This window comes from Callorhinchus milii, unplaced genomic scaffold (genome assembly GCF_018977255.1).
Source record: "Callorhinchus milii isolate IMCB2004 unplaced genomic scaffold, IMCB_Cmil_1.0 Scaffold5, whole genome shotgun sequence".
In the NCBI taxonomy this organism is placed as follows: domain Eukaryota; kingdom Metazoa; phylum Chordata; class Chondrichthyes; order Chimaeriformes; family Callorhinchidae; genus Callorhinchus; species Callorhinchus milii.
The window spans coordinates 38,413,128-38,435,750 of NW_024704746.1; the positions used below are offsets into that span (position 1 = coordinate 38,413,128).

Sequence of the window (22,623 nt, forward strand, 5' to 3'; positions counted from 1 at the left end):
AGCTTTAGTTTTGGATAAGTCAATTAAGACACTTAACAATTCAACATGACACAAGCTTCTGAAAAAAATAGCCCAAGGCAATGATTTTGTCCTCTGAAACCTGGACTCATCCGTTTCTTCCTTGTTAGTTATTGAAAATCAGTTCAGAATTGTTGGATAAGTATTGAATCAGACAGACGGAAGAAAGTAAACATACAATTGCTGGGATAAATGATGTGTATAATCGAAGCACTGACTCAGTTTATCAACATCACTTGGACTTAGACTATTAAACTGTGTGGTTCATATGACCAAAGTAATGAGTGAACAGGTTTTCCATACACTGTAAAATGATAAGAGTTAATTAGTGACTAAGTAAACAGATTGCAAATGATCCGGTATGTTAACTTGATTGTTTGAGTGTTGTGATGGCCTCATTCACAAAGTGATAAAGAAACATAATACAATTATTATAAACTGGAGCACTAAAAATCTTATTTATTCATCCATTAGCTTTGTAAAGTTCAGTACATGTCTGTATGTGCTTGTAGAGTGATTTGTTACAAACAAAATAATGTAATGGCATATTTCTTCAACTCCAGACTACACTCTACTGATTGAAAATGTTTGATGATTACAAAGGGTCAACTAAACCCAGGATAACATGTTGCCAAGATTCGGGTTACAGAAGATAGGAAATCCTGACAACACATCACAAGATTTGTTCAGATGAAGAAGACCCTTCTGCCCATTTGATCTCATCCTTCCGTAATACTCAGGCTTTCGTCCTCCCATCACAACATCAAAAAGTGTTTCTTTAATGAGTCCACTCTCCTGGCCTTAATCACCTTTACTGGAAACCGGTTCCAGTCGTTAATTAGTCTCTGGGTAAAGAAAGCTTCCCAGTATCTGTCCAGAAATTGCCTTTGCAACTCTAAATCTATTGCCATCTTGTTCTACGGTCTTGATGAAAATAAAGTATTGTTTTGAGTTTACTTTTTCAATCCCATTTAAAATGTTATACACTTCTATAAGGTCCCCTTTGAGACATCTTCTCGAGACTTAACAGCCCAACAAACACAAGCAAAATAGCTTCTGGGTTTTAACATGTCAGTGGTCTATGAGACTGCTTAGATCTTTGCAGTTCTGGCAAACGTGAAGAGTTTTTAAATCATGGCTGTTCCTGTGTTCATTAAACTTACAATCCAGGTTCTTTTCACAAATGTACCACTTATAATAATATAATAATAATAACAATCTTTGCATTTGATATAGTGCTTTTCACGTATTCTAGACGTCTCAAAGCGCTTCACAGAATATACTGTAAAGAGAATTGACTGTATATTTGTGGGCGAAACGCGGCAGCTATGTGCTGGAATTATAAAGTTGATCATTTAATTCATGGATATTGTCTACAATTTGCTCAAAAACTTTTTATCTTTTTAAGGGAAGAACAACATTTTATAGCTTTTATATAGGTTTTATAGCTCTTTGTCATGTTGGAACTACTGAAAACACTGTCATACACTAAACCAAAGTCCTGTCTACCTGTTCAGTTGGACGTTAAAAATCCCAAGGCACAATTTGAAAAGAAGAGGGAGTTCCTCTGACCATCAACTCCCTCAATAAAATTGAACGTTTACTTCATAGCTGTCTGTGGGACATTGCCTCTCACAAATTGGTTGTTGCATTCACCTACTGTTCACACAGTCACTACACTTTACAGTAAAACTTCTGGGAGGCACATAGAGAGATACTCCCTACTTGAAAAGTGCTATGTCAAATCCAAGCATTTTTATTATTTTATAATTATTACTGCAACATAGTGTTACTACAGACTAGGAGCTCAAATCCTGAGTGCTACAATCTGAGCCAAGCCGAGAGGAGAATGAAACATTATGGACAAATACTATTAATTTCAGTTTAAAATGTACTTGGATTTAGAGACAATACAATACAAAATTGAATTTGTAAAGCGCTTTCATGTCCCAAAGCACTGAACAGTCACGGATTAGGACCTGAGTGGGGGTGGGGGTTGGTTGAAGGTGGAGGGCAGAGAAGGTCGGAGGGTGGCTGATGGCACTGTCGAAGAGGAGGACCTTGAGGTGTGCCTTGAAGGAGGCAAGGGAGGGAAGCAAGGCGAAGGGAAGGTGGGATGGGGAGGGTGGGGACAGAGAGGCTGAAGGCCCGTCCGTTGATGGTCAGGTGAGCTGGGCTGCGGACATGGAGCAGGGAGGGAGTGGAGAGGTTGATAAGAGGTTAGCAGATCGGAGAGGTAAGAGGAGGCAAGGCCATGGAGGGCCTTGAAGGTGAGGACGCAAATTTTGAACTCAATATGGAGGCACATTTGCAGGCATTACTGCTGTAGAAATTGGAATTCAACAATCAAGTGGGATGTTTCAAATCCTGTTTATAAATTATATATAAACTATAAGTCACTGCCCTCAGGAAAAGAAGGGAGAAAATTGAGGGAAAAGTACAATAATTAGCTATTTCCATGTTTTGAATGTATTACTGTGGAATATATCAGATATAATATATTGAGCAAAGCTGGTTATCCAGTCAGTCTCGCTTATGAAAGCTAAAATCCTATTTATGGCTGTGATCTATCCTCCTATTGCTAACTAAACAATCTCTCCACTCACTGCTGTTTTATTTATGCACAAAAGTAGAGCACGGGCAGTTTTTAAATATAGATGGTCCAATGAGAACCAAGCGAAGAGCATCTTGCTTTTTAACATTCTTTACTTGTTTCTCTTTGATCCAGATGTGGCTCGAGCTATTGAACTGCTAGAGAAGCTGCAGGAGAGTGGAGCCGTTCCTATCCATAAACTGCAGTCCTTGCAGAGAGTATTGCAGAGCGAGTTTTGTACTGCTGTCAGAGAGGTAAAGTCTCGCTTGTTGAATTGGACTACAGTACGTTTTATACCAAGGGCAGTCCATTGTCCCTTTGCACAAAGGCTAACGACTGCTAATACGTTAAAAGATAATGCTTGCAATTATAGTTTTTGGTCTATTTCTGAAAATACTTTGAGCAGTAGTTTTAACTGTGCATGCCAACACAATGAAAATCTATTTCTCAGCATTTTTTTAAATAGATGAAAAAATGTTTGAAGATTACATGAAAGAAAACGTCCGTCTTGTTGAAGGAACAATCGAGGGCTCAAAAAGGATAAATTAGGTCATGTTGTTTCAAAGCTTAACTTCAAAAAGATTAATTGAGGTCTAAGATAATAGAAATAGAAATCTGAGCAGTCTTCTCGGAACATGTTATCATGTTTAGCACTTGTCAGGTAGTGAAAGGCCAGATCTTATGAAATGGAAAGTTGTTGAATAGCGAGAGCGAAGATATACATGGGTTGGCCTTAAGATGTTGGAATAGCTATTGAAGTGGATTAGAAATTTATACTGCTAGGCTGGACAGAATCTAAAATCTTCAACGTGATCATTCATAGCAATTAAAGAGCCTGGCAGTGAGACAATCCTAGCGCTCTCTTTATTGAAGAGCTCCTTTGTGACGAAGCCCTCAATTACTCAAAATGAGCTTGGACTTAGTTTTATAATGAAGAGCTGGTTTCCAGTTTCACCAATGAATTGCTATTATGAACATATCCAGGGATATGCTTCCAGCCAATCAGGCGTTACAGAGTGTAATATAATCTGGAAATGATTACCATGTCACTGTGCAGATGGCCCTCATTCATGAGTACCTTGGAGCACTGCAGGCTATTCAGGGTTATTATTACAATTTATAGTGCCAGGGAGCTTGCTGTAAGGTTTGATGAAGGTGTATTTTACATCCTTAAGCTTCATTTTCCTCTAATACTCTTCTGTTTGTTTGATACTAACAGACTGTGGGCTTGGATGTTCACGGGATATGTTTTAATAATAATCTCTCACTAATTGGAAGCATTCCATTTTTTTTTCGTGTTCCTGCAAGTGCATAAAACAATGGGGTTGAAAATGTGACTTTTGCAGTGGGATTCAAACAAAGTTGTGACGTGACGGAGCTAACCAGTTACACTGACTCACAGAAACTCGATTCAAATGCACTCAGAAGTACATCGGAGTGGACTCCCCCAGGGTCAGAGTGTTGGTTACAGGCAGAAGCTTGAATAAGCAATTATGCAACCAAGGATCAAAATGTTATTAAAGAATCAGTCATTTGAATTTTAACCAATACTATGTACGTTCAAAGTTCCTGGACCTCCTGTGGCTCCAGCAGCATAACACAAGCACAATTTTGTACTGCTTGAACCCTGTTTATATCATACCTTTGGTAGTGGCCGACGAGCAATTTGATGCCAAGTAAGCAGTATAACTAATGTATAAAATTGGCCCATTGCCTTCAATGCTGGAAATGGGGGAATCAGACAAAAACAAATTGCTTATAAATTGTGGCGCTAATCCAATTATGCACCGGGGAAAAGCACTGGAATCAATGCTAGTGTGGTTTAATGCAGGATACTTTTTGTAACAAAATTAAGTGTTCATTGAATGTATCTTAGTTCGAACTGCTATTGAGGTTTGATGTACAATTGGCGCTAATAGCTTGTTATGTAGTTTTACTAGATTCCAAATTATTTTGAGTCATTCTATTTAATGATAAACCATTTGGCTTTGTTTTTGAAACAAAGGCTTATTTTTCCAGTTCATTAATTCAGAATGCACTACAGTACTTTCTAAATACACCAGTCATTCTTTATTATTGTCTTGAAAATTATTTGTAAATATTCTAAACTATAATATCCTACAGTTTTTTTGGTAATCGCTATTATCCATCCCACATTACTTAACCTTTTAAGGCAAATGGGTGAAATATATTATTTAGGTATCAGCCTGGCTCAGTGGTAGCACTCTTGGCTCTAAGTCAGTAGGTTGTGGGTTCAATCTCCACATCGGGACTTGAAATTACATTTCTAAACTAACACTCCAGTGCAATGCTGGGGCTGTGTTGCATTGTTTGAGATGACATCCTTCAATGAGACATTAAACTGAGGTTCCATCTGCCTATTCAGGTGGATGTCAAAGATTCCATGGCACTATTTAAAAAGAGAAGGGAGTTTCTCCCGGTGTTCAGGCCAACAATCCTCCAAATAAAATTGGCCATTCACTTCATGGCTGTTTGTGGGACATTGCTGTGTGCAAAATGGCTGCAGCATTTACCCACATAAACCCAGTTACTCTATTTCATAGTAAAATCCTATGAATTGCTTTGGGATGTTCTCCATACATGAAAGGCGCTATACCAATTCAAAGGATTATTATGAATAATTATTATTATCATGAGATCCAGTGTAAAACTTGCGCTTGAAGGAAGCCAGTGTAGATTCATCATCTTTATCTGTTTGGTGAGACAAAAACGTAACCGAGACTCAATAGATCTAATAGATTGAACACACACTGATGCTTGTGGTTGGGACCAAAACACTTCAGGAGGAACTCCTTTGAAGGTGATAGAGGAATACATTGTACTTCATGGTTCACTATACATTTTGTACTAACATTTATGATTTTGCAGAATTGTGGAATATGTAGAAATTGATTTTCTGCAAGAAACCAGCTTCCAAATTAAGGCTGATTGGAGTTCCCAAACCTTGACTTCTGCTAACTGGTATCATACGTTTCCCCAGGATTAGATAAGTAGGGACCATGTCACTGGGGAGCAAGTGCACACTCATTCCAGGCAAATCAAAATTTCCATACATTTATTAGACTCTCAGTAATGTCAGTACTCTTAAGCCTAGTTATAAGTTTCTGTGTATGGCAGACAACTGGCTGCCTAACAAAATTACATGCCACAATTGAACACCAGTTGTTGTGTTTTATTCCTCAGAATTCCTCAGAAAAAATATAAACTGAGTAATGTGAGCCAATGATTTTCTGAATACTGTTAGAAACAACTGCTATAGCTGAATGGCTTACATTTTAAAGGCCTGCGGTGCATTTCTTTATCAGATTCTACAAATACAGAAGTGTTGGATTTTACATATTAAAATGCGTCTAGGCAACTTTTAAATGGACACAGCAGTTTGGAACTCTCATCTCTTTCCGCAGGCATCCTGAAGAAAGGTCATAGTATTTATCTTGGAATTGATATTGTCAACCAGTCTTAATAGTATTGCCTCTAAGTGAACATTTACTAAGCATTTGAAATACGGCGGGTTTAATAATTGAATTTGTAGCACATTCATGCATATGCAACTAATGTGTTGGCAAAACAATGTAAAGGCAGAAAATTCATCTTTCTCCAATGAGTTTGATGAAAACTAATACGAAAGCACTCTCCTCTATGGTTCAACTTCAAGATCCTCACCCTTGCATATATATCCCTTCATACTTTAGCACCTCCCTACCTGCTCGCACCACACTCCTCTTTGCTCAGCCTGCTGCGCATCCCCTGACCCTTCAATACCACCGTCAGTGGCCGTGTCCTCACCTCTCCCAAGGTTATTTCCCCGTCTCCGTTTTCCCTTGCTCGGCAACCAACTCCGCCATGTGCAGCGCTCTGAGACACTGTCATGCATGAAGGACACTATATAAATGCAAGTAGTTGTTGTTGTTGTGGTTGCTGCTTCAGTCTAAGGATAAAGTTACTCCCAAATTGTACTCCCATCTATAAAATACCTGATTTATTCAAAAATGATTCCTAAATTGTGCAGTGTCTAGAGACATTGAGATTTTGGAAGGATTTGGCTGGATATGTTTGGGGTTAAATTTGTATTCTGGCATCATCTTGGCATTACATAGTTCAGTAATCTATTAATAGACTCATAATTCTGAGATTATTCTGCTTTTGTGGATTCCTCTAGATTTCTTGCGTCATTACTTCTTTTTCTGTTTTTTTGAGATAGCTGTCACATTTATTCGGGAAATTAAATAAGATTGGACTGATTTACAGGTTTGTTTCACCCAGGCTAATTATTTCTCATGCGCAAATCAAAAAAGGGATGAAACTGTTTCCTTGTGCTGACAAATTCTTTTGACAGGCTATGTATTCTTGCAGATATTTGGCTGATGGGGTGGGTAAAGGAAATACAGCTTTTAATTTGAATGCCAAACCGCTTGTAGCATAACGTCAAGCCTCCAGACTGAGAATGCTAACAGCCTAATGCACTTCTTGAATGATATGTGTAACTATTTGCCCTTACAACAGTGCTCACTCAAATGCAGCTTTAATCACCTTTGCAGTCATATTCTCTCGCATGCTGCTTTCCGCAATGTAAAAAAAAATTCCTGCAGAATAATTTGCACTTGGTAAATAAAATCCTTGGCTAGTCCTATATGTCACTTACATGTAAAATACTTATATATACAGTATATATTCAAAAAAAACTATTTCTCCTATATCCTGCTTCTTGTTTCTTTCTGCACAGGCGAACAATCCTCATTTGCTTGAAAGTCCTTATAATTCAGAGGCCAGTTTGGTCTGGGTTATGAATTCTCTCCCCCAGCAGGTGATGGCATAGTTCTTACATTTGGTTCTTCCTCCCACTGAGCTGAAATTCATGACTTCAATTTGGCATTCAGTGGACTGGTTGAGAATAGATAAACTTGGCCAGATGAGGAATGCAATCCTGAGATTTAAATGCACAAGCTTCTGCCTTATAATCACACAAACATAGAAACAGGAGTAGGCCATTCAGCTCCTCAAGCCTATTCCACCATTCTATAAGATCATGGCTGATCTGTACCTCGAATCCAATTACCCGCTCTTGCCCCATGTCCCTTGATCTCCTTACCTAACAAATATCTATCCACTTCAGTCTTAAGAATGTGAATAGATCCGGTATCCACAACCTTTTGGGAGAGAGAGAGTTTCAGATTTCCACTACCGTTTGGGTGAAAAACTACCTCCTAATTTCACTCCTGAATGGCCTAGCTCTAATTTTAAGATTTGTGCCCCCCTTTTTCTGGATTGCACCAGCAGAGGAAATTGTTTCTCTGTATCTACCCTATCAAATCCCTTTATTATTTTAAAAAAACCTCAATCAGATCACCCCTCAACCTTCTAAACTCAAAGGAATACAGACCAAGTATATGCAACCTGTTCCATCATTTAATCCTTTAAACTCTGCTATCATTCTGGTGAATCTGCGCTGCAGAGCCAATATATCCTTCCTGAGGTGCAGTGCCCAAAACTGAACGCAGTACTCCAAATGGGGTCTGACCAAGGCTCTATACAGGAAGCATCATTCCTCTCCTTTATATTCCAGCCCCCACCCCTCACCCTTGAGATAAAGGCCCACATCCCAATAGCCTTTTTGATAATGAGTTGGCATCTGTATTATTGAGCTTCTGGGCTGCTGTGGGCATATTTCATTGTTAATTGAGATCTACTCAGGCCCCAGAGGTAATGCAGCAGAGAGCAACAACAATGATCACATTGTGTTAGAGTAATCTCAGAGGGGACCCTATACAGGTGTGCAATATTTTAAATAGCATTGAGAAACAATAATTCAGATACAATACAAATTTACATTTGTATAGTGCCTTTCACGTTGAGAGGACATCCCAGATGCACTGTAACAGCAGAAGTGTTGCGAAGAACATTTTAAGGCACCTGAGGGTAGTGGTCTTTTATCAGGTTACCAGAAGGAGTGCTTGATGCCAGGATGCTGTTTTCATTAAAAAAAGAAGTTTGATGCTGTGATGGGAAGTTGGTAGAGTGTGTAATTTGGAAGGATGAAATCAAAATGGTCTGGCACCTCCCCACCTCTCTGACCTGCTCACACCTCACTCTTCTACCCATCCCCTTCGCTCAGCTGTCTCGGACCTTTTGCACGTCCCTTGACCACTTTGCTCCACCATCAGCAGTTGTGTTTTCAGCCACTTTGCCCTGACACTCTGGAACTCCCTGCCTCATTTACTCCGCCTTGCCCCCTCTTTGCCCATTTTCAGACTTTCCTCTTCAACCGTGGCTATGATCACTTCCTCTTTCACCCGAGGCTCGGTGTCAATCTTTGCCATTGTTAATAGCTCAGAGATGCCACTTCGGGTGAAGGGTGCTATATATAAATACAAGTTGTTATTGTTGTTGTTCCTGCCATTACCATCGACGACCAAGCCTTCAATCACAATAGTTGTCTTCATAAACGTTTTGGCTTCCTACCTCTCTCTATGTGTTCAAACATCCGTTAAAGACCTAGCTCTTTGACCATGCCTATGATTACCTCTATTATTTTCTTCTTACTCAGCGTCCACCAGTCCTATTGTAAAGTGCAGTGAGGCCTTTGTTTATGTAAGAGGTGCTATATAAAGGCTGTTTTTTTATTGTTGTGAGAATATGAACCCGTTTGCTTTTTATCAACTCATTTTCTCAGGCAACATATGCATCCAGCAAGCTCCCAGGCCTTAATCAATGTTGCTCTGAACCTGCTGCAAGAAATTCATGATAATGACAGAGGGACCTCTCTTCTACTAATTTCTTCTCTGATCAGCAAATGGTGATGAAGGGAATCAATTCCAAATCCCAGACTACAATGTACTGGTATCCCAGCATGCTGTTCCACGTTGATGCACATTGTGAAATTACTGCTGTGTCTCATTTATGGGAGAGGAGTGTCCAAGGGAGATAATAGCATTCTCTTTGCAAGATGCCTTTCAGGAGCATAGTTTTTGTAAATTCAAGGCTGTTCAGTGTTGCTGCGTTCTCACTCAAGTAAAAACCAATAACCTTTCAGGCTCAGATATGCAAGGTGAACTGTGGCTTGTACAGTCATGATTGGAATGAATACTGTGCATTACTGCATTGTTTTGAATGGCACTAATGTGACCCATTCACATTTACTCTCAGTGAAGGTCAGTCTGCTAACAGCTGCAGGGCAGCCATAACTAAAAGTAAGTCAACAAGACTGAGGTCTTGAGAGATATAAGGTAACAATCATTTTACACTTAAAGGGCTTCCCCCAATTCCCCCCCAAACCCCTCCCCATCCCAAATAGTAGCATTCTCTTTTAATGTTTTGAAATCCTAGGAGCAATTCGGGAAGCATTACCTAAATGGCATGTGAGAATGGCACAGATTCCGTCAGGGCTCCAATCCCTGTTAAGTGGAATTTAGTGCTTCTGGAAGTCTCAATAGATCAATCCAAAAAAGGCCAATCAATTTGTATTGCTGACCGCATTGCTGATCGCACATACAGGCAATTTCACTCTGGAAAAAGTGTATCTTTCACTAACCTGCAGAAAGCACAGGAAGATGGATCTCATCCAAAGCCTCAGTTGGTGAGAATCATGGCCTGAGATTGGGACTATTATTTATTGCTGATGTATGTTGCCTCAGATGATGATGATGAATTATATAGTTTCCAGAGCCCATGTTGAAACCTCTCTGTTCCCGACAGGACTGCAAACCCCACAGATGGAACCTTGAGCGTATTTCAATATTGGAGGTCAGGTTTTCAAGCCAGCTTTTCTAGTGGCAATTATTTTTGGCAAGCATAATGATGGTGAACCCTGTGGACTTACAAACAGAATATTGCATCACTCGTGAGACCTGAAAATCCAGCCAAACATGTGTAGATTTAAGGATGGAATTTGGAACATAAAATAACACAATCTGTACAAAACCTACTAGTGAATCTCCATAGGTTTTGCAGCATTAAAATGTCACGTTATCATCATAAAAACGTTAATGATTGTTATTAATGTCAGCTGTGGACCAGGGTTACTTTATGATTCCCATCGATTTAAATTGCTTTAAGAACAGTGTTAATTCATGGCTCCTAACTATTAAACTACAGGCTGAATTAAAAAGAAATAGCATGGCGATTTGGATACCAGGTACAATAGGGAACATATCTTTTTAATTATAATACATTTTTTCTTTTCAGCTAATTCTGCTATTCACCCATAGATTTCTCTATCTTACACAAAACTGTACTGTGTGAAATCACCTCTTATGAGATCTTGAGATGCCAGGCGTATTTTTTGCACAAAGTGTAGCATCCCACACTTTGGTCACTAAACTTGAGAGGAGATCGGAAGTAAAGCTAATAGGCCAGGCTACAATTGATAAAAAGTCACTGCACTCCAGAAATTATCATTTAATGCACTAAAGAATAGTAGATCAGATTTGAGACTTACAGCTACAGATGTACTTTGTTTTTTGTGCAGCTGATCTGTAAGACAAATGATGCTTAGAACTATTGGCTTCCTCTCATCTACTCCCTTTCCCAACTACCAAGCAGATCAACGCTTTCAACAATGGCTCTCAGAATAGACAGCTTCCACTGAAGTGGAGGGGAACAGCAGCCTGCAGATGGAATAGCTTCAAGCATACATTGCAAACTTTTTGGCAGACGTTAGGAAAAATCAACCATTCTGAACAATAACAATGATGTTGCCTTCTACTAGAAACTTACCAAGAATATAAACTACTTCAAGTGACCTCCCCACTCATATCTACCATCTCAGCTACTTGATTTACAATAAGCTTCATAGTTCAATCACTCCAACCTTCATAGACACCTGTACATTGAAATGATGTCTTCTCCAAAACAAGGTCGTCACTGCTGTACTTATGAACTATACAGAGTATTTCAAGTGGCGATATGCAGTGATGTGCTTAAGATTTGTTCACTGAGGGGGAATATATAGAATCATAGAAATTTACAGTATAGAATGAGGCCATTTGGACCATTAATTTTGCAATGCTCTTGGAGCAAGATATTCATTCATTCCCATCACTTTGCTGTATTCCCCATAACTCCTTCAAGCCTCATGGCAGTCTAGTCTTGTTCTCTAATAGGGTTCTATTAGAAGATTAAGTAAAGTCCTTTCCTTCATTCCAATCCCCAACACACAGACAAGAGGTCAATCTGCACTGTCCATCGTCTGTGGATGGGGGAAGGGAGTAAAATCAGTTTAAGATTTTAAGATGGATAAAATGAGGACAAGGATTATATGTGGCTTTGTTCAGAATTGCTTTGAAACAGATGTGCTTCTACTTTCTTGCAGTAATCTTGATCCTTAAATCAATAACTGCTTTAGATCGACTGTTTTCTAACCATTTCTGATACCTGAAGGTCTGCCTTGTAGTTTACTTACAGGAAATCCAGAGGCAATTTCTCATCCTTATTTTCGATGTATTCTGTTGCCCAGTATTCCCTGAACTTGCCTAAATATTATCATTTAGAATTTATGTAACCTATGACACCATTTGAATTTAAGAGCAACAAAAAAGCAAAACGAAAGATTACATAACCCCACAACGTAAAAATGGATTGATATTTACTGCACAGTGCTCTCACAGAGACATTTAGTCACAGCTGACAGCAAAGTACATTCATTTCAGAGATGCCTAAAGGTGAAAACCTGACAACCATTTCAACAAAAATATGACATGAAATAAATCATCGTGAAATCTTTACTACGTGCAACTTAGCAACTGGGATCCATTATATGTGACACGATTGTGGCTACCTACAGTGTAGAAAATTGTACAGCTCAACTGAAAATGAGGAGTATTGGTATTAAATACTCAACAAATACAATGCATAAGTATTAATTGACTGTCTATGCTGCACTCTACAGAGGAGCACAAGAAAAGCCATAGAACCACATCAAATCAGATTCTTTCACAGACCACACAAACCTATTCCACTATGTACTTCAGTTCTATTCTATCTCCAGGGAAAGTTTTGCATAGACACTTCCCAAAGGCAATTGAAAACTTCAGGATAATAATCCATCCCACATGTGGAGTCTTCCCTGCTCCACAGCATGTTCACCAACCCCCAGCAAAAATGTTCATTGTACCTCAAGGATAGACTTCCTGTGTTTTTTATTTTAATCAGTAAAAATCAGCATTGGTCAAGTTTTCGACTTTTCTCCAAATCGAGGGAAATTAATTCCTATCATTAAGCATTTTTTAAAAATATTTTGTATTATTTGAATTACAAAAAAATCAATTGCTGATTTGTAAGGATGTCATGGACATCATTTAATAAGTCTTACATTTGATAAAGCCCCTCTCACGTGGGGAGGATGCCTCAAAGCGCTTCACGGGATACACTGGAAAGTATAATGACTATGTATGCTGTGGACAACTGCAGCAGCAAATTTATGCACTTTCTCATGTTGCATGGGTATCCACATAAGTATCTGTCCTTTGAACATCTCTGTGGTTTGAGTTTTATAGCTTTCTGGGGCATGTCTCGCTCTGTGTGAAGAAATGCTCTCTGGCCTCAGTACCAATAGTCTTAGTCCTGATTTTAAGACTTTGCCATCTTGAAATAGATCCCTCTACCAGATCAATTATTTTCATTATGTTAAATACCTCAATCAAATCACCCCTTACTCTCCTTTGTCTAAGCAATATAACCCCAATCTATCCAGCCTCTCATAATAGCAAAGCTCCTTCAGCCCCGAAAAAGCAGGCATAAAATAATACATTGATTTATCAATGCAACTGAATAAGATGGATTAGATTCTTGGATGTGAAAGGCATGTTTATGATAGACACCATAAAGTATTACTTTACACAGAGAGGAAATCAACAGCCGGAATAGATTTCCAGTAAGGGTGGTTGAGGCTCATGGGACAGCACGCTCAATTAAGAAATAGCTTGATGCCATAATGTTGTTATTCAGGAAGAATGAGATTTCCACCCAAACCTCTCTCTTGTGATTGTGTGAAGCACATCGAGACATTTTGACATGAGAAGGTTCTACTTTATATCAGAATCAGTGTTTTTTCTTCATTATTATTTTCAAAAAGCAGCCAGAAGGAGCAAGGAGCAAATGGCCTGTTTTATTGCTAGCACTGACAAGAATTAGAATGTGTTAGAAGAAAGAGTGTAAATACTGAAAATGGCATTGAAAATCCCCTGATAGACATTGCATTTACGTCATTTTATTTTCTGTGGTGCTTTACTGATTTGTGTGTTCCTGTAGTAGACAGATAACCGACCGATGCCTGAAGCAATTTACAGGATAATAATATAATCAAGGCACTCAGTTGACACCATAAAGCACAAAAGCAGAGCTCAAGTGGATTCTAACTCTTATTTGATTTCTGAGACTAGGTTAGAGACTTAAATGCACTCCCTTGCGCCCGCTGTAATTTACATCTACGCACTCTTCCAATTTTATAGGAACTGTTCTGTTTAATGTCATTTTTCCCATTAACAGCAACTGTTGCTCCATTGCCCTTGATGTGAGGTGACTTTCACACAAGAGGATTAATGGCAGTGACATCAATACTGGAGGTTTGCAGATAAATAATCTGCTGTGATTACTGGGAAGATCAAAATCCACTGTGTGTTATATCTTTGCAATCTCCAGTCCATCTGCCCATCAGTCATGTTGCTGCTAGCTCTAAACCATTTGTCGGGGGCTTTTTTGTGCAAATAATATTGTGGAATGTCTTAGAACCACAAGGGGAAAATATAATATATGACAATTATCACTGGTGATAATTCTCACACATTACATGCCACATTTCTCCTCCTCCCTACCTCCTTTCCTCCCTCCATCCAGATTTAGAAAATTCGGTTTTGTTTGTTAGTTGGTTGTAGCCAATTGCAGGAGATAGGTCTGCACCAAAGCTGTTGCTTAACTGAGTTTCAGATGTTTTGAGTTTTGCAGTTTTCCCTGTGCCACTTTATGATAAATTTTGCAAACCTGCGTATCAATGACAAAAGAAGGATGAAGTTTAATGGAGGCTTAAAAAAATGGCGGATGCGGAGGCTTACCCTAAACAAATTGGGATTCAACAGTTAATCAGATAATAATAATAATCCTTGCATTTAGATGATGCAATTCTTTATTGAAAGGAATTAGATGATTCCTTTCAATAAAGAATTATTTTCTCCAATGCTTTAACTGTTCCTGAAGCAGCAAGTTGTATCCTATCTCAGACCTCTCTCCCAATTCCTGCAAGGATGCATATTACAATATTATGTTAATTTGGCACAATCTCAGAGCCAGTCTGAAAGTCAGGTCTAAGGTATGGAAAATAAGTGAAAAACATATTTATGCAAATGCAGTAGCACATCAGGGTTTCTTTATTCAGAACAGTACCAGATCTGCCCTTTCATATAGAATCACAATGCAGAATGTTACACGTGATCCCATTGAAACAGGTTAGCTCACTTATTCTATGCACCAGAATGTCCATAAAGGTTCATGGAACAAAGTCATGCTTTTTTTTAAACTTCTGGAGAAATACAGTTAAAAGTATGCCAGATGTGAAAATATGTGACAGTATGTGTGAATAATTTTACTACTAAAGCAATTATACTAACCTATTCTCTAGACTAAGTAACTTGGGTTTATAGATTTGTAGTAAATATCTACCTTAAAGGGGCTGTGTTCTCTAATTTGTCAGTCTAACGTGAAATAATATTTATATATAGAATTTGGCAGAATTCCTACCTATAGCCAGAACTTCTTGGATGAGGGTATTGGTTATCCAAATTATCTAATCATAAATTATTTTCAAGCACGTTCCTTCAGGAGGGATGAAGGAAAACTGAACACAAAAATAAGAAACACAGCTTCTTAAAGATGTCATTTGCAAGACATTTGTAGTGTGGAGTTGTGAGCATTTCTTTTCCTGTCTGATTTGCCACTAATTTTTCAGGTTTATCAGTACATGCATGAAACAATAACCATCAATGGCTGTCCCGAATTCAGAGCTCATGCGACTGCTAAGGTATGATGTGTGGAATTATTGGATGGCTTATCTGTTGTAACTGTATATTGTAATGTTGTGTACATGTGTATTTCAGGTGTTCGAGAGTATATATGAAAATTTAGACATCAATGGCAGCCCAGAAGGTAGAGCCAGTGCTACTACCCAGGTAATATTAATCAGAGTCAGTGTTCACACTGATCTATTCTGATCAATTTAACAAATTCCTTTCATTACAAATTGCACTAACTGCTTTGCAATATAGCAGATACAAAGTAATGCATGATGCCTTGCTGTTTGACAGCTCAATGGCAGGACAGCAAATGTCACTTAATGTCTTCAGATGCAGCAAAAAAAATTATCTGGTCACTTCTGGGCTTTCCAGACATTTCTTTGGTTATACTATGTAACCTCTTTGTCTTATCTTTTTATGCTTGTTGTTCATATATTTTTGTTTAATGTTTTCACTGTTGAAAAGAAAATGATTACCATTAATTCTAATGGGCGCAAAGTAAATAATGCATCTCCTTCAGTTCAAAGATATTATAAAAAAAAGGATTGAATGTGTTAAAACATTTTAACTTAAATTTAGAGAAACTTATACTCTATATACGAAGCTTATATGCATGAAGTTTTGGACACATATCAGATATATCACTGAATCTATGGAATTGAATAAGCTCTAAGGCAAAGCTAGCCAGTAATCCAAGGCATTGTTGATTGTTGACCATCCTCTTTGACTCATCAGTGAGATTTAGGGGTGAAGACATGTCTTGCATACCGAAGCCTGCTGGTTAGGATGCTTCTAGCTGTACAAGTACTGTAACAATGTTCCTATTGGTAATCGGTGTGATTACCATTAGCAATGGCATGAATTACATAACAGTTCATAAGTACCATGTTATGCATGTTACACTTCCCTGCTTGTGACTAAAGTCTGTTTAGATTTCAACTCTAAATTTAAGCTAAAATTTGTGAAACAACCTTAGTTTGACACATCTTCAATAACCTTTGTATTATAATGCAGATTATAATGACCTTAGTATTAGTGCACAATGATAGTGGATGTCCATTCGTTTGTCCTCACTAAAACTTGACTCAATCATCAGTAGACACAACCCTCTTCTATAACAGACTTGTTCAAGTAACCATTCTTTAAGCTTGATGGTGAATGTCAGCAGGCTAGTTGACTGTGAGTGTCCTCACTGTTGAGTTTAATCGTGTTGTCACCACATCCACACACACTCGCATTCTAGCATGAGAAACTGAAAAGTGATAAAGGGTAAACCTGTGACTCACTGGCTTAGTACCATGGTGTGTATTTATACAATAGACCATTTGGGGAAAGAAATTAATGTAAAACTTAACCAAATTGTACTTATATGAATGAACACAACAACAGTCATAAATATGAGTTGCAGACACAAAGACAGATGGGCTGCATTGTATTAGAAACATTATTGAATGCAGGAAGAAAACATACACAAAATCCATTTACAAAGGATAAAATGTACACATGCCTGCTAATAAAATCTGTGGAATTTACTCACCTTCTGACCATTCCATGGTGAACTATTCATCCATCAGATAACAATGGTGCAAAAGCTTCCTTTACTATAAATTCTTGTTGAGCGATTCCTCAGTGTCTCTACTGCCGTACTATTGTTCTATTCACTCAGACAGTTTTCTATAAATCTTTGAGTACATTGCTGCAGAGTAACATTGAAATACTTCAATTTTCTGTCCAAAAATCTTTGCTTTCATTTTACCACTTTTACGTCTTTTCAGATTTTGAATTTTTTTTTAAATGGGATGAAAAAATATCTGTATTTCTCAGAAGTTAAATAATTCTTCAAACTTTAAAGGACATTGTTGTGCGCATATTGGCTTCCGCATTTGCCTAAAAATACAGTCAGTACACTTCACAATAAGTCCTTTGAAGCTCTTTGAGGCGTTCACTGACATGATAAGGCTTCACATCAAATGCAAGGATTGTTTTTATAAATCTATACATATCTAACTCTGGAGTTTTTAAAAAGAAGTCATTAATCTTGATTTCTCTAAGGTCTTCTTTATCCTTAGGTTAGAGTGTGAATTATCTGTAGCAAAGCATTTGGTTTATGGTTATAATACAAATCCCATAAAAAGGGAGGGATGAAAACTTTGCTAAAGCTAGGTATAGCGCAACTGTGCCTTTTGTTTTTTGATTTGACAAGGTTGTTAGTTGATAAATATAATCTCAGGCTTGTATTGCTCTTTAAAACATAAATAGTGATAATGTAAAAAGCAAAACAAGATGTAGGTTTTGTAGGAAGTTTATTTTTAGCCATATTGCAACGACAATAATGAACTGTCATATTAAAAAAATCATGCTAATTTGAATTATGTAGCCTTTGATTTTAGAGCAGTCCATTTGTTCCTTCGATCCAGGCTACTGTTGCTGCTTTTGCTGCAAGTGAAGGCCATTCTCATCCACGAGTCATAGAATTACCAAAGACCGAAGAAGGCCTCGGCTTTAACGTAATGGGTGGAAAAGAGCAAAATTCACCAATCTACATCTCCCGTATTATTCCTGGAGGTGTTGCGGATAGACATGGAGGACTGAAGCGTGGTGACCAGTTGCTTTCTGTCAACGGAGTGGTACGTTATTGAACCTCAATCAATCTCAATTTGAGTATTCATTTTCAGCATGGAATCATATTTGCAGCTTTCAGGATGAAGGACAAAAAAAATCAAAAATTGTACTCAGAATTGATTTTGTGCATTTACTGCTGATTATCATGAGATCTGTCATACTCTGGTCACTTAAAGTACATAAACTGTCTGTTTTTACTGTGTCTTGATTCTTGCTGCTCTGTGGGAACCGTACCCATTGTGCATGTGTACAGCCACAGGGAAGCCTGTCTCCTTGGGAACTGCTCCATTACATGTCATTAAATGACAATTTGTTTTCCATCCATTAGTCCAGTGGGTACAGCCTTTGGGCTCTTGAGATAATAATTGCACGTTTCCTGGGTTACAATTTGGGAGTGGAGGGGCATGAGATTTCCTTGGCCTTGGTGTAATAATGCACAAGATGAAGTATATTTATATCTCTTTCGTAGAGTGTGGAGGGAGAGCACCATGAAAAAGCGGTGGAATTGCTGAAAGCTGCACAGAACAGTGTGAAACTTGTGGTCCGTTACACTCCCAAAGTGCTGGAGGAGATGGAGGCCCGTTTTGAGAAGCTGCGCACAGCCCGGCGTAGACAGCAGCAGCAGCTTCTGATCCAGCAGCAACAGCAGCAGCAACAGCAACAAGCTCAACAAAATCATATGTCCTAGGTCAGGGGATTCACTTTTACTTAATTGCAGATGCTCAGATTTCTCAGGTTGAAGCACTGGAACTCTCCATTCTCTTAATTACAATCAATCTTTTGACATCCAATGATCAATGGGGATTAACACAGAGATAGCAGAATAACCTCCCATTGTCATCTTAATTTACAATCTCTAGTTACCGTCTCAGCTCTAAACTACCTTTCCTTTCTAAGGTCCTGGAGAACAAGTTGTTGTTTCCCAGCTTCGATCCTTCCTCTCCCAGCACTCCCACGAACCCCTCCAATCATATTTCCGTGCTGCCCACAGTACAGAAACAGCCCTGGTCAAAGTGACAAATGACATTTTGTCCATCTGTGACCAGCGCTCCTTCTGTCTCCTCGTCCTCCTTGAGCTCTCTGCCACCTTTGACACAGTTGACCACTCTATCCTCCTCCACCGCCTCTCCTCTCACCTCAATCTTCATGGTTGTCTCCTTGACTGGTTCAGATCTACCTTTCTCACCATCTCCACTTTGTCTCCACAAACGGTTTCTCCTCCAGCTCCCGCACTGTCTCATGCGGCGTTCCTCAAGGCTCTGTCCTTGGTCCCCTCCTCTTCAACATGTACATGGTCCACCTTGGTGATATCATCCGCAGACATGGGGTCAACTTTCCTCCCTTGCCTCCTTCAAGGCATGTCTCAAGACCCTCCTCTTCGACCGAGCCTTTGGCCACTCTCCTACCCCTACCATCCCTGCCCTCCACCTCTCCAATCCCAATCCCCTGCTCGGGTCCAAATCCCTGACTGTCCAGTGCCTTGGGACATTCTCTCGACGTGAAAGGTGCTATACAAATGTAATTTGTTGTTGTTGTGGTTGTTAATTTCAAAATAAGAATGCTTTGTACAGTGAGCAATGGAAACATAGCTAGAATAACACATGTTCACATGAAAGAGTTTTCTTCACATCCCTACTTCTCACTAACGTGTCACTACACGTCACAAAAAATATTGTGCAAAGCTCTTTGACTTGCCTCTATGACGTGATAAGCATTATATCAAATGTAAGGATGATTATCTTGTTTTTCCCTCTTATAATCTTGTTTCTCTCTCTCAATCTACCAATTTCTTTGCACTTTCCTTGTAATTGGCTGTCGTATATGCCCTTTCTCTGGAAACCTTTCTCTGCCACACAACTGTAAAGTGGTCACACATTTTTACATTCTGCTCTTGTCTTTTCTTCTTTTGCACAGTTTGCATTGATTCCATGAGGCTTTCATGTCAAATCACTGAAATTGTACAGTATAAACGTGGCTTAGAAAGCTGGGAACTTTTTCCAGAGACCACTTTATTTATGTTTTGAAAATAATCCTCTTTATTTTTATTTTCAGGTGCTCCAAGAAGGAAATGAAAGTTAGCAATTTGGTTGCAGTGGTTTGACAACACAGAAGTCAGAAGGAGGGGGAGGAGAATCTGGAAAGATAGATGCTTTGTGATAATTGTATATAAATCCTCCAAGTCCTAAATACTGTGCACATCACACTGTAAGATGATTGTGAAGTTTTAAGTAAGCTCGTTGTAGCTTAGGTCACAGTGGCACAAGGTTTTGTTCAAAAAAGAAATCACCTAACAAGTAAACTCTTATTACCCAGTGTAATCTAAAATGCAAATGTCAACCAAATCCCCTTTTTTGTTTCATTAATGGTACTTGTGTATTTAATACAATTACAGTAAACCTCACATAAATCATATCAGTTGGGACCATACATTTAATATGGTTTTTGCAAAGTCTGAGTTATGCCAAACTTGCATAGAATATAAACTCTTGAACGGAACATGGGCAATGATATGATTTACACAGGTCAGACGTATGTGAGTTTTACTGTATATTACTCATGTACTCAAGATAAGATTTCTGAATTGACTTTTATCAGCTTTTGTGTAGAATATAATTATGCACCAGATTATGGACCAGATTTTTATGAATTCTACTCATAAGCAGAATACTCAACAAATATTAGTTTTTAAAAGAAAATTCTTAACAGACCAAATAGGATAATTTTATTTTTCAAGCACGGTCTTTTTTTTGTTTCAATTAAAGAATTAAAAAATTAAAGAAAACCTTGTGCCTAATCATAAAAGCCAAGTTCTAGTTGCCTTTATTAAAAGGTTTAGAGAGTGATATATTAATTTAACTGTGTACTAAAGAACGTTTTACTATTTTTAGATGTTGAAAGTATTTATAACCAGCTAAACCAAGGCCAAAATTGTGTTTCCAGTTAACGTAGCCTACTTAGTTTTATTATTGTCAACCCTTATATTTTTCCACTTACCTCTGGTATCCACGTTTCATACTTTGTAAGTTACGGTGTGAAATTGGGAATGTTATAAAATCCTATTTAAAATATCTAATAAACGTCCATTCCAAAGTCTAATATCATGAGTACTATTAGGTGGCTGATACCATTTATGCATGATGGGCAGATTTTGCAGAAATATTACTGGTTTTTTTTAACCATGTGCTGAAATGAGATAGTCCAAACCATGCAGAGAAAGATATGGTTGATATTTTGCTGCATAGATTCAGCTGAGTCTGAATTCCCCAGCTGTATACACTTCTTGTCTTGACTTTTCCCCCCGACATGAACAGCTTTTGTCACTAACTCTCAGCTCCCGGACTTCCCAGCTCTTCCCTCCACATGATTGCAGGATAGATATCACCATCAAACCCAGAATGTACAAGCGATATGAAAAGTAAGGCATATCTGAGGTAACACCGAATTCCAACCCAATGGCTTCAACCTAATACCCGATTTATACTGCTGGAAGCAAAGTAATAGCTATTCCATGCTTCCTGCCTTTCATTGCATTAAAAAAAGCCCACTTAACAGTACATCCTGTGAAGGGCTTTGAGGTATCTCAACAATGTCAAATACAAGGATTATTATTATTTATGCTTTCTCAAGACAATCTCAGCACCGCATTGTCCCACATTATCCTGCACTTTTGTGGTGAGTCACTGTTTAATATAAAGCTATTATAAAATGATCAAAACTCACTCTCAGCTGCAGCTGGCAAACTACAGGTCGGGAAAGGAGTCTTGAGCATGTTGCTTGTGGACCAGCTATTCTCTGAAAACTCAGATGAACTGGTAGGTTTGGTAGGTCAGGGTATTAAGGGATATGGGAAAAAAGCGGGAAATTGGAATTGAAAGGATGAGTTGGGGTACAGATCAGCCATGATCTAATTGAATGGCAAAACAAACTTGAATGGCTGAATGGCCTACTCCTGTTCCTATGTTCCTATGGTCAGCTAATCAGTGCTGATGCTTAACTAAGCATCAGGTGATCATTCCGTGTTGATCGGTTGTACAGTTGTTCCAGCTCTAGTTAAAGGTCCAAAGTCACGTCCTGCAATTTTTCTTTCAGCTGCCAAAAGAAAACATTAAAAAGTTTAATTATTCAATCATCTTCAACAAGAAGGTCAAAGATTAAAGGACACTGACCTGGCTGGCCAGGAAAATGGTCAATCAAGAGTTGATATTTTTACTTATGTATTTCCCAGTTGCTGACTTTTGTATGTCACACTCGGTGGGTGGGGGGTGGGGGAGCAGCAATGCCTTGGTGGTTACAATTAAGGTACAATAATAAGGTACATAACCCTTGCATTTGATATAGCACCTTATCTCGTCATTGAGACGTCTCAAAGCA

The 22,623-nt window shown here is 38.5% G+C and overlaps 1 protein-coding gene across 3 annotated transcripts in view; it reads left to right on the forward strand.

The window, feature by feature from the left end:
• Positions 1 to 21,348, forward strand: part of lin7a (lin-7 homolog A (C. elegans)) — a 33,020-nt gene extending 11,672 nt beyond the window's left edge. Inside the window, exons 2-7 of one of the 3 annotated variants that reach the window (XM_007903785.2) lie at positions 2,747 to 2,865; positions 15,567 to 15,638; positions 15,715 to 15,786; positions 18,048 to 18,257; positions 18,722 to 18,940; positions 20,305 to 21,348. In XM_007903785.2, coding sequence (XP_007901976.1) covers positions 2,747 to 2,865; positions 15,567 to 15,638; positions 15,715 to 15,786; positions 18,048 to 18,257; positions 18,722 to 18,940 — 692 coding nt within the window. In that variant the 3' untranslated portion in view covers positions 20,305 to 21,348. The remainder of the gene's footprint in view (positions 1 to 2,746; positions 2,866 to 15,566; positions 15,639 to 15,714; positions 15,787 to 18,047; positions 18,258 to 18,721; positions 18,941 to 20,304) is intronic. The other 2 variants (XM_007903786.2, XM_042335883.1) reach the window with 2 other exon arrangements.
• Positions 21,349 to 22,623: the final 1,275 nt, after the last annotated feature.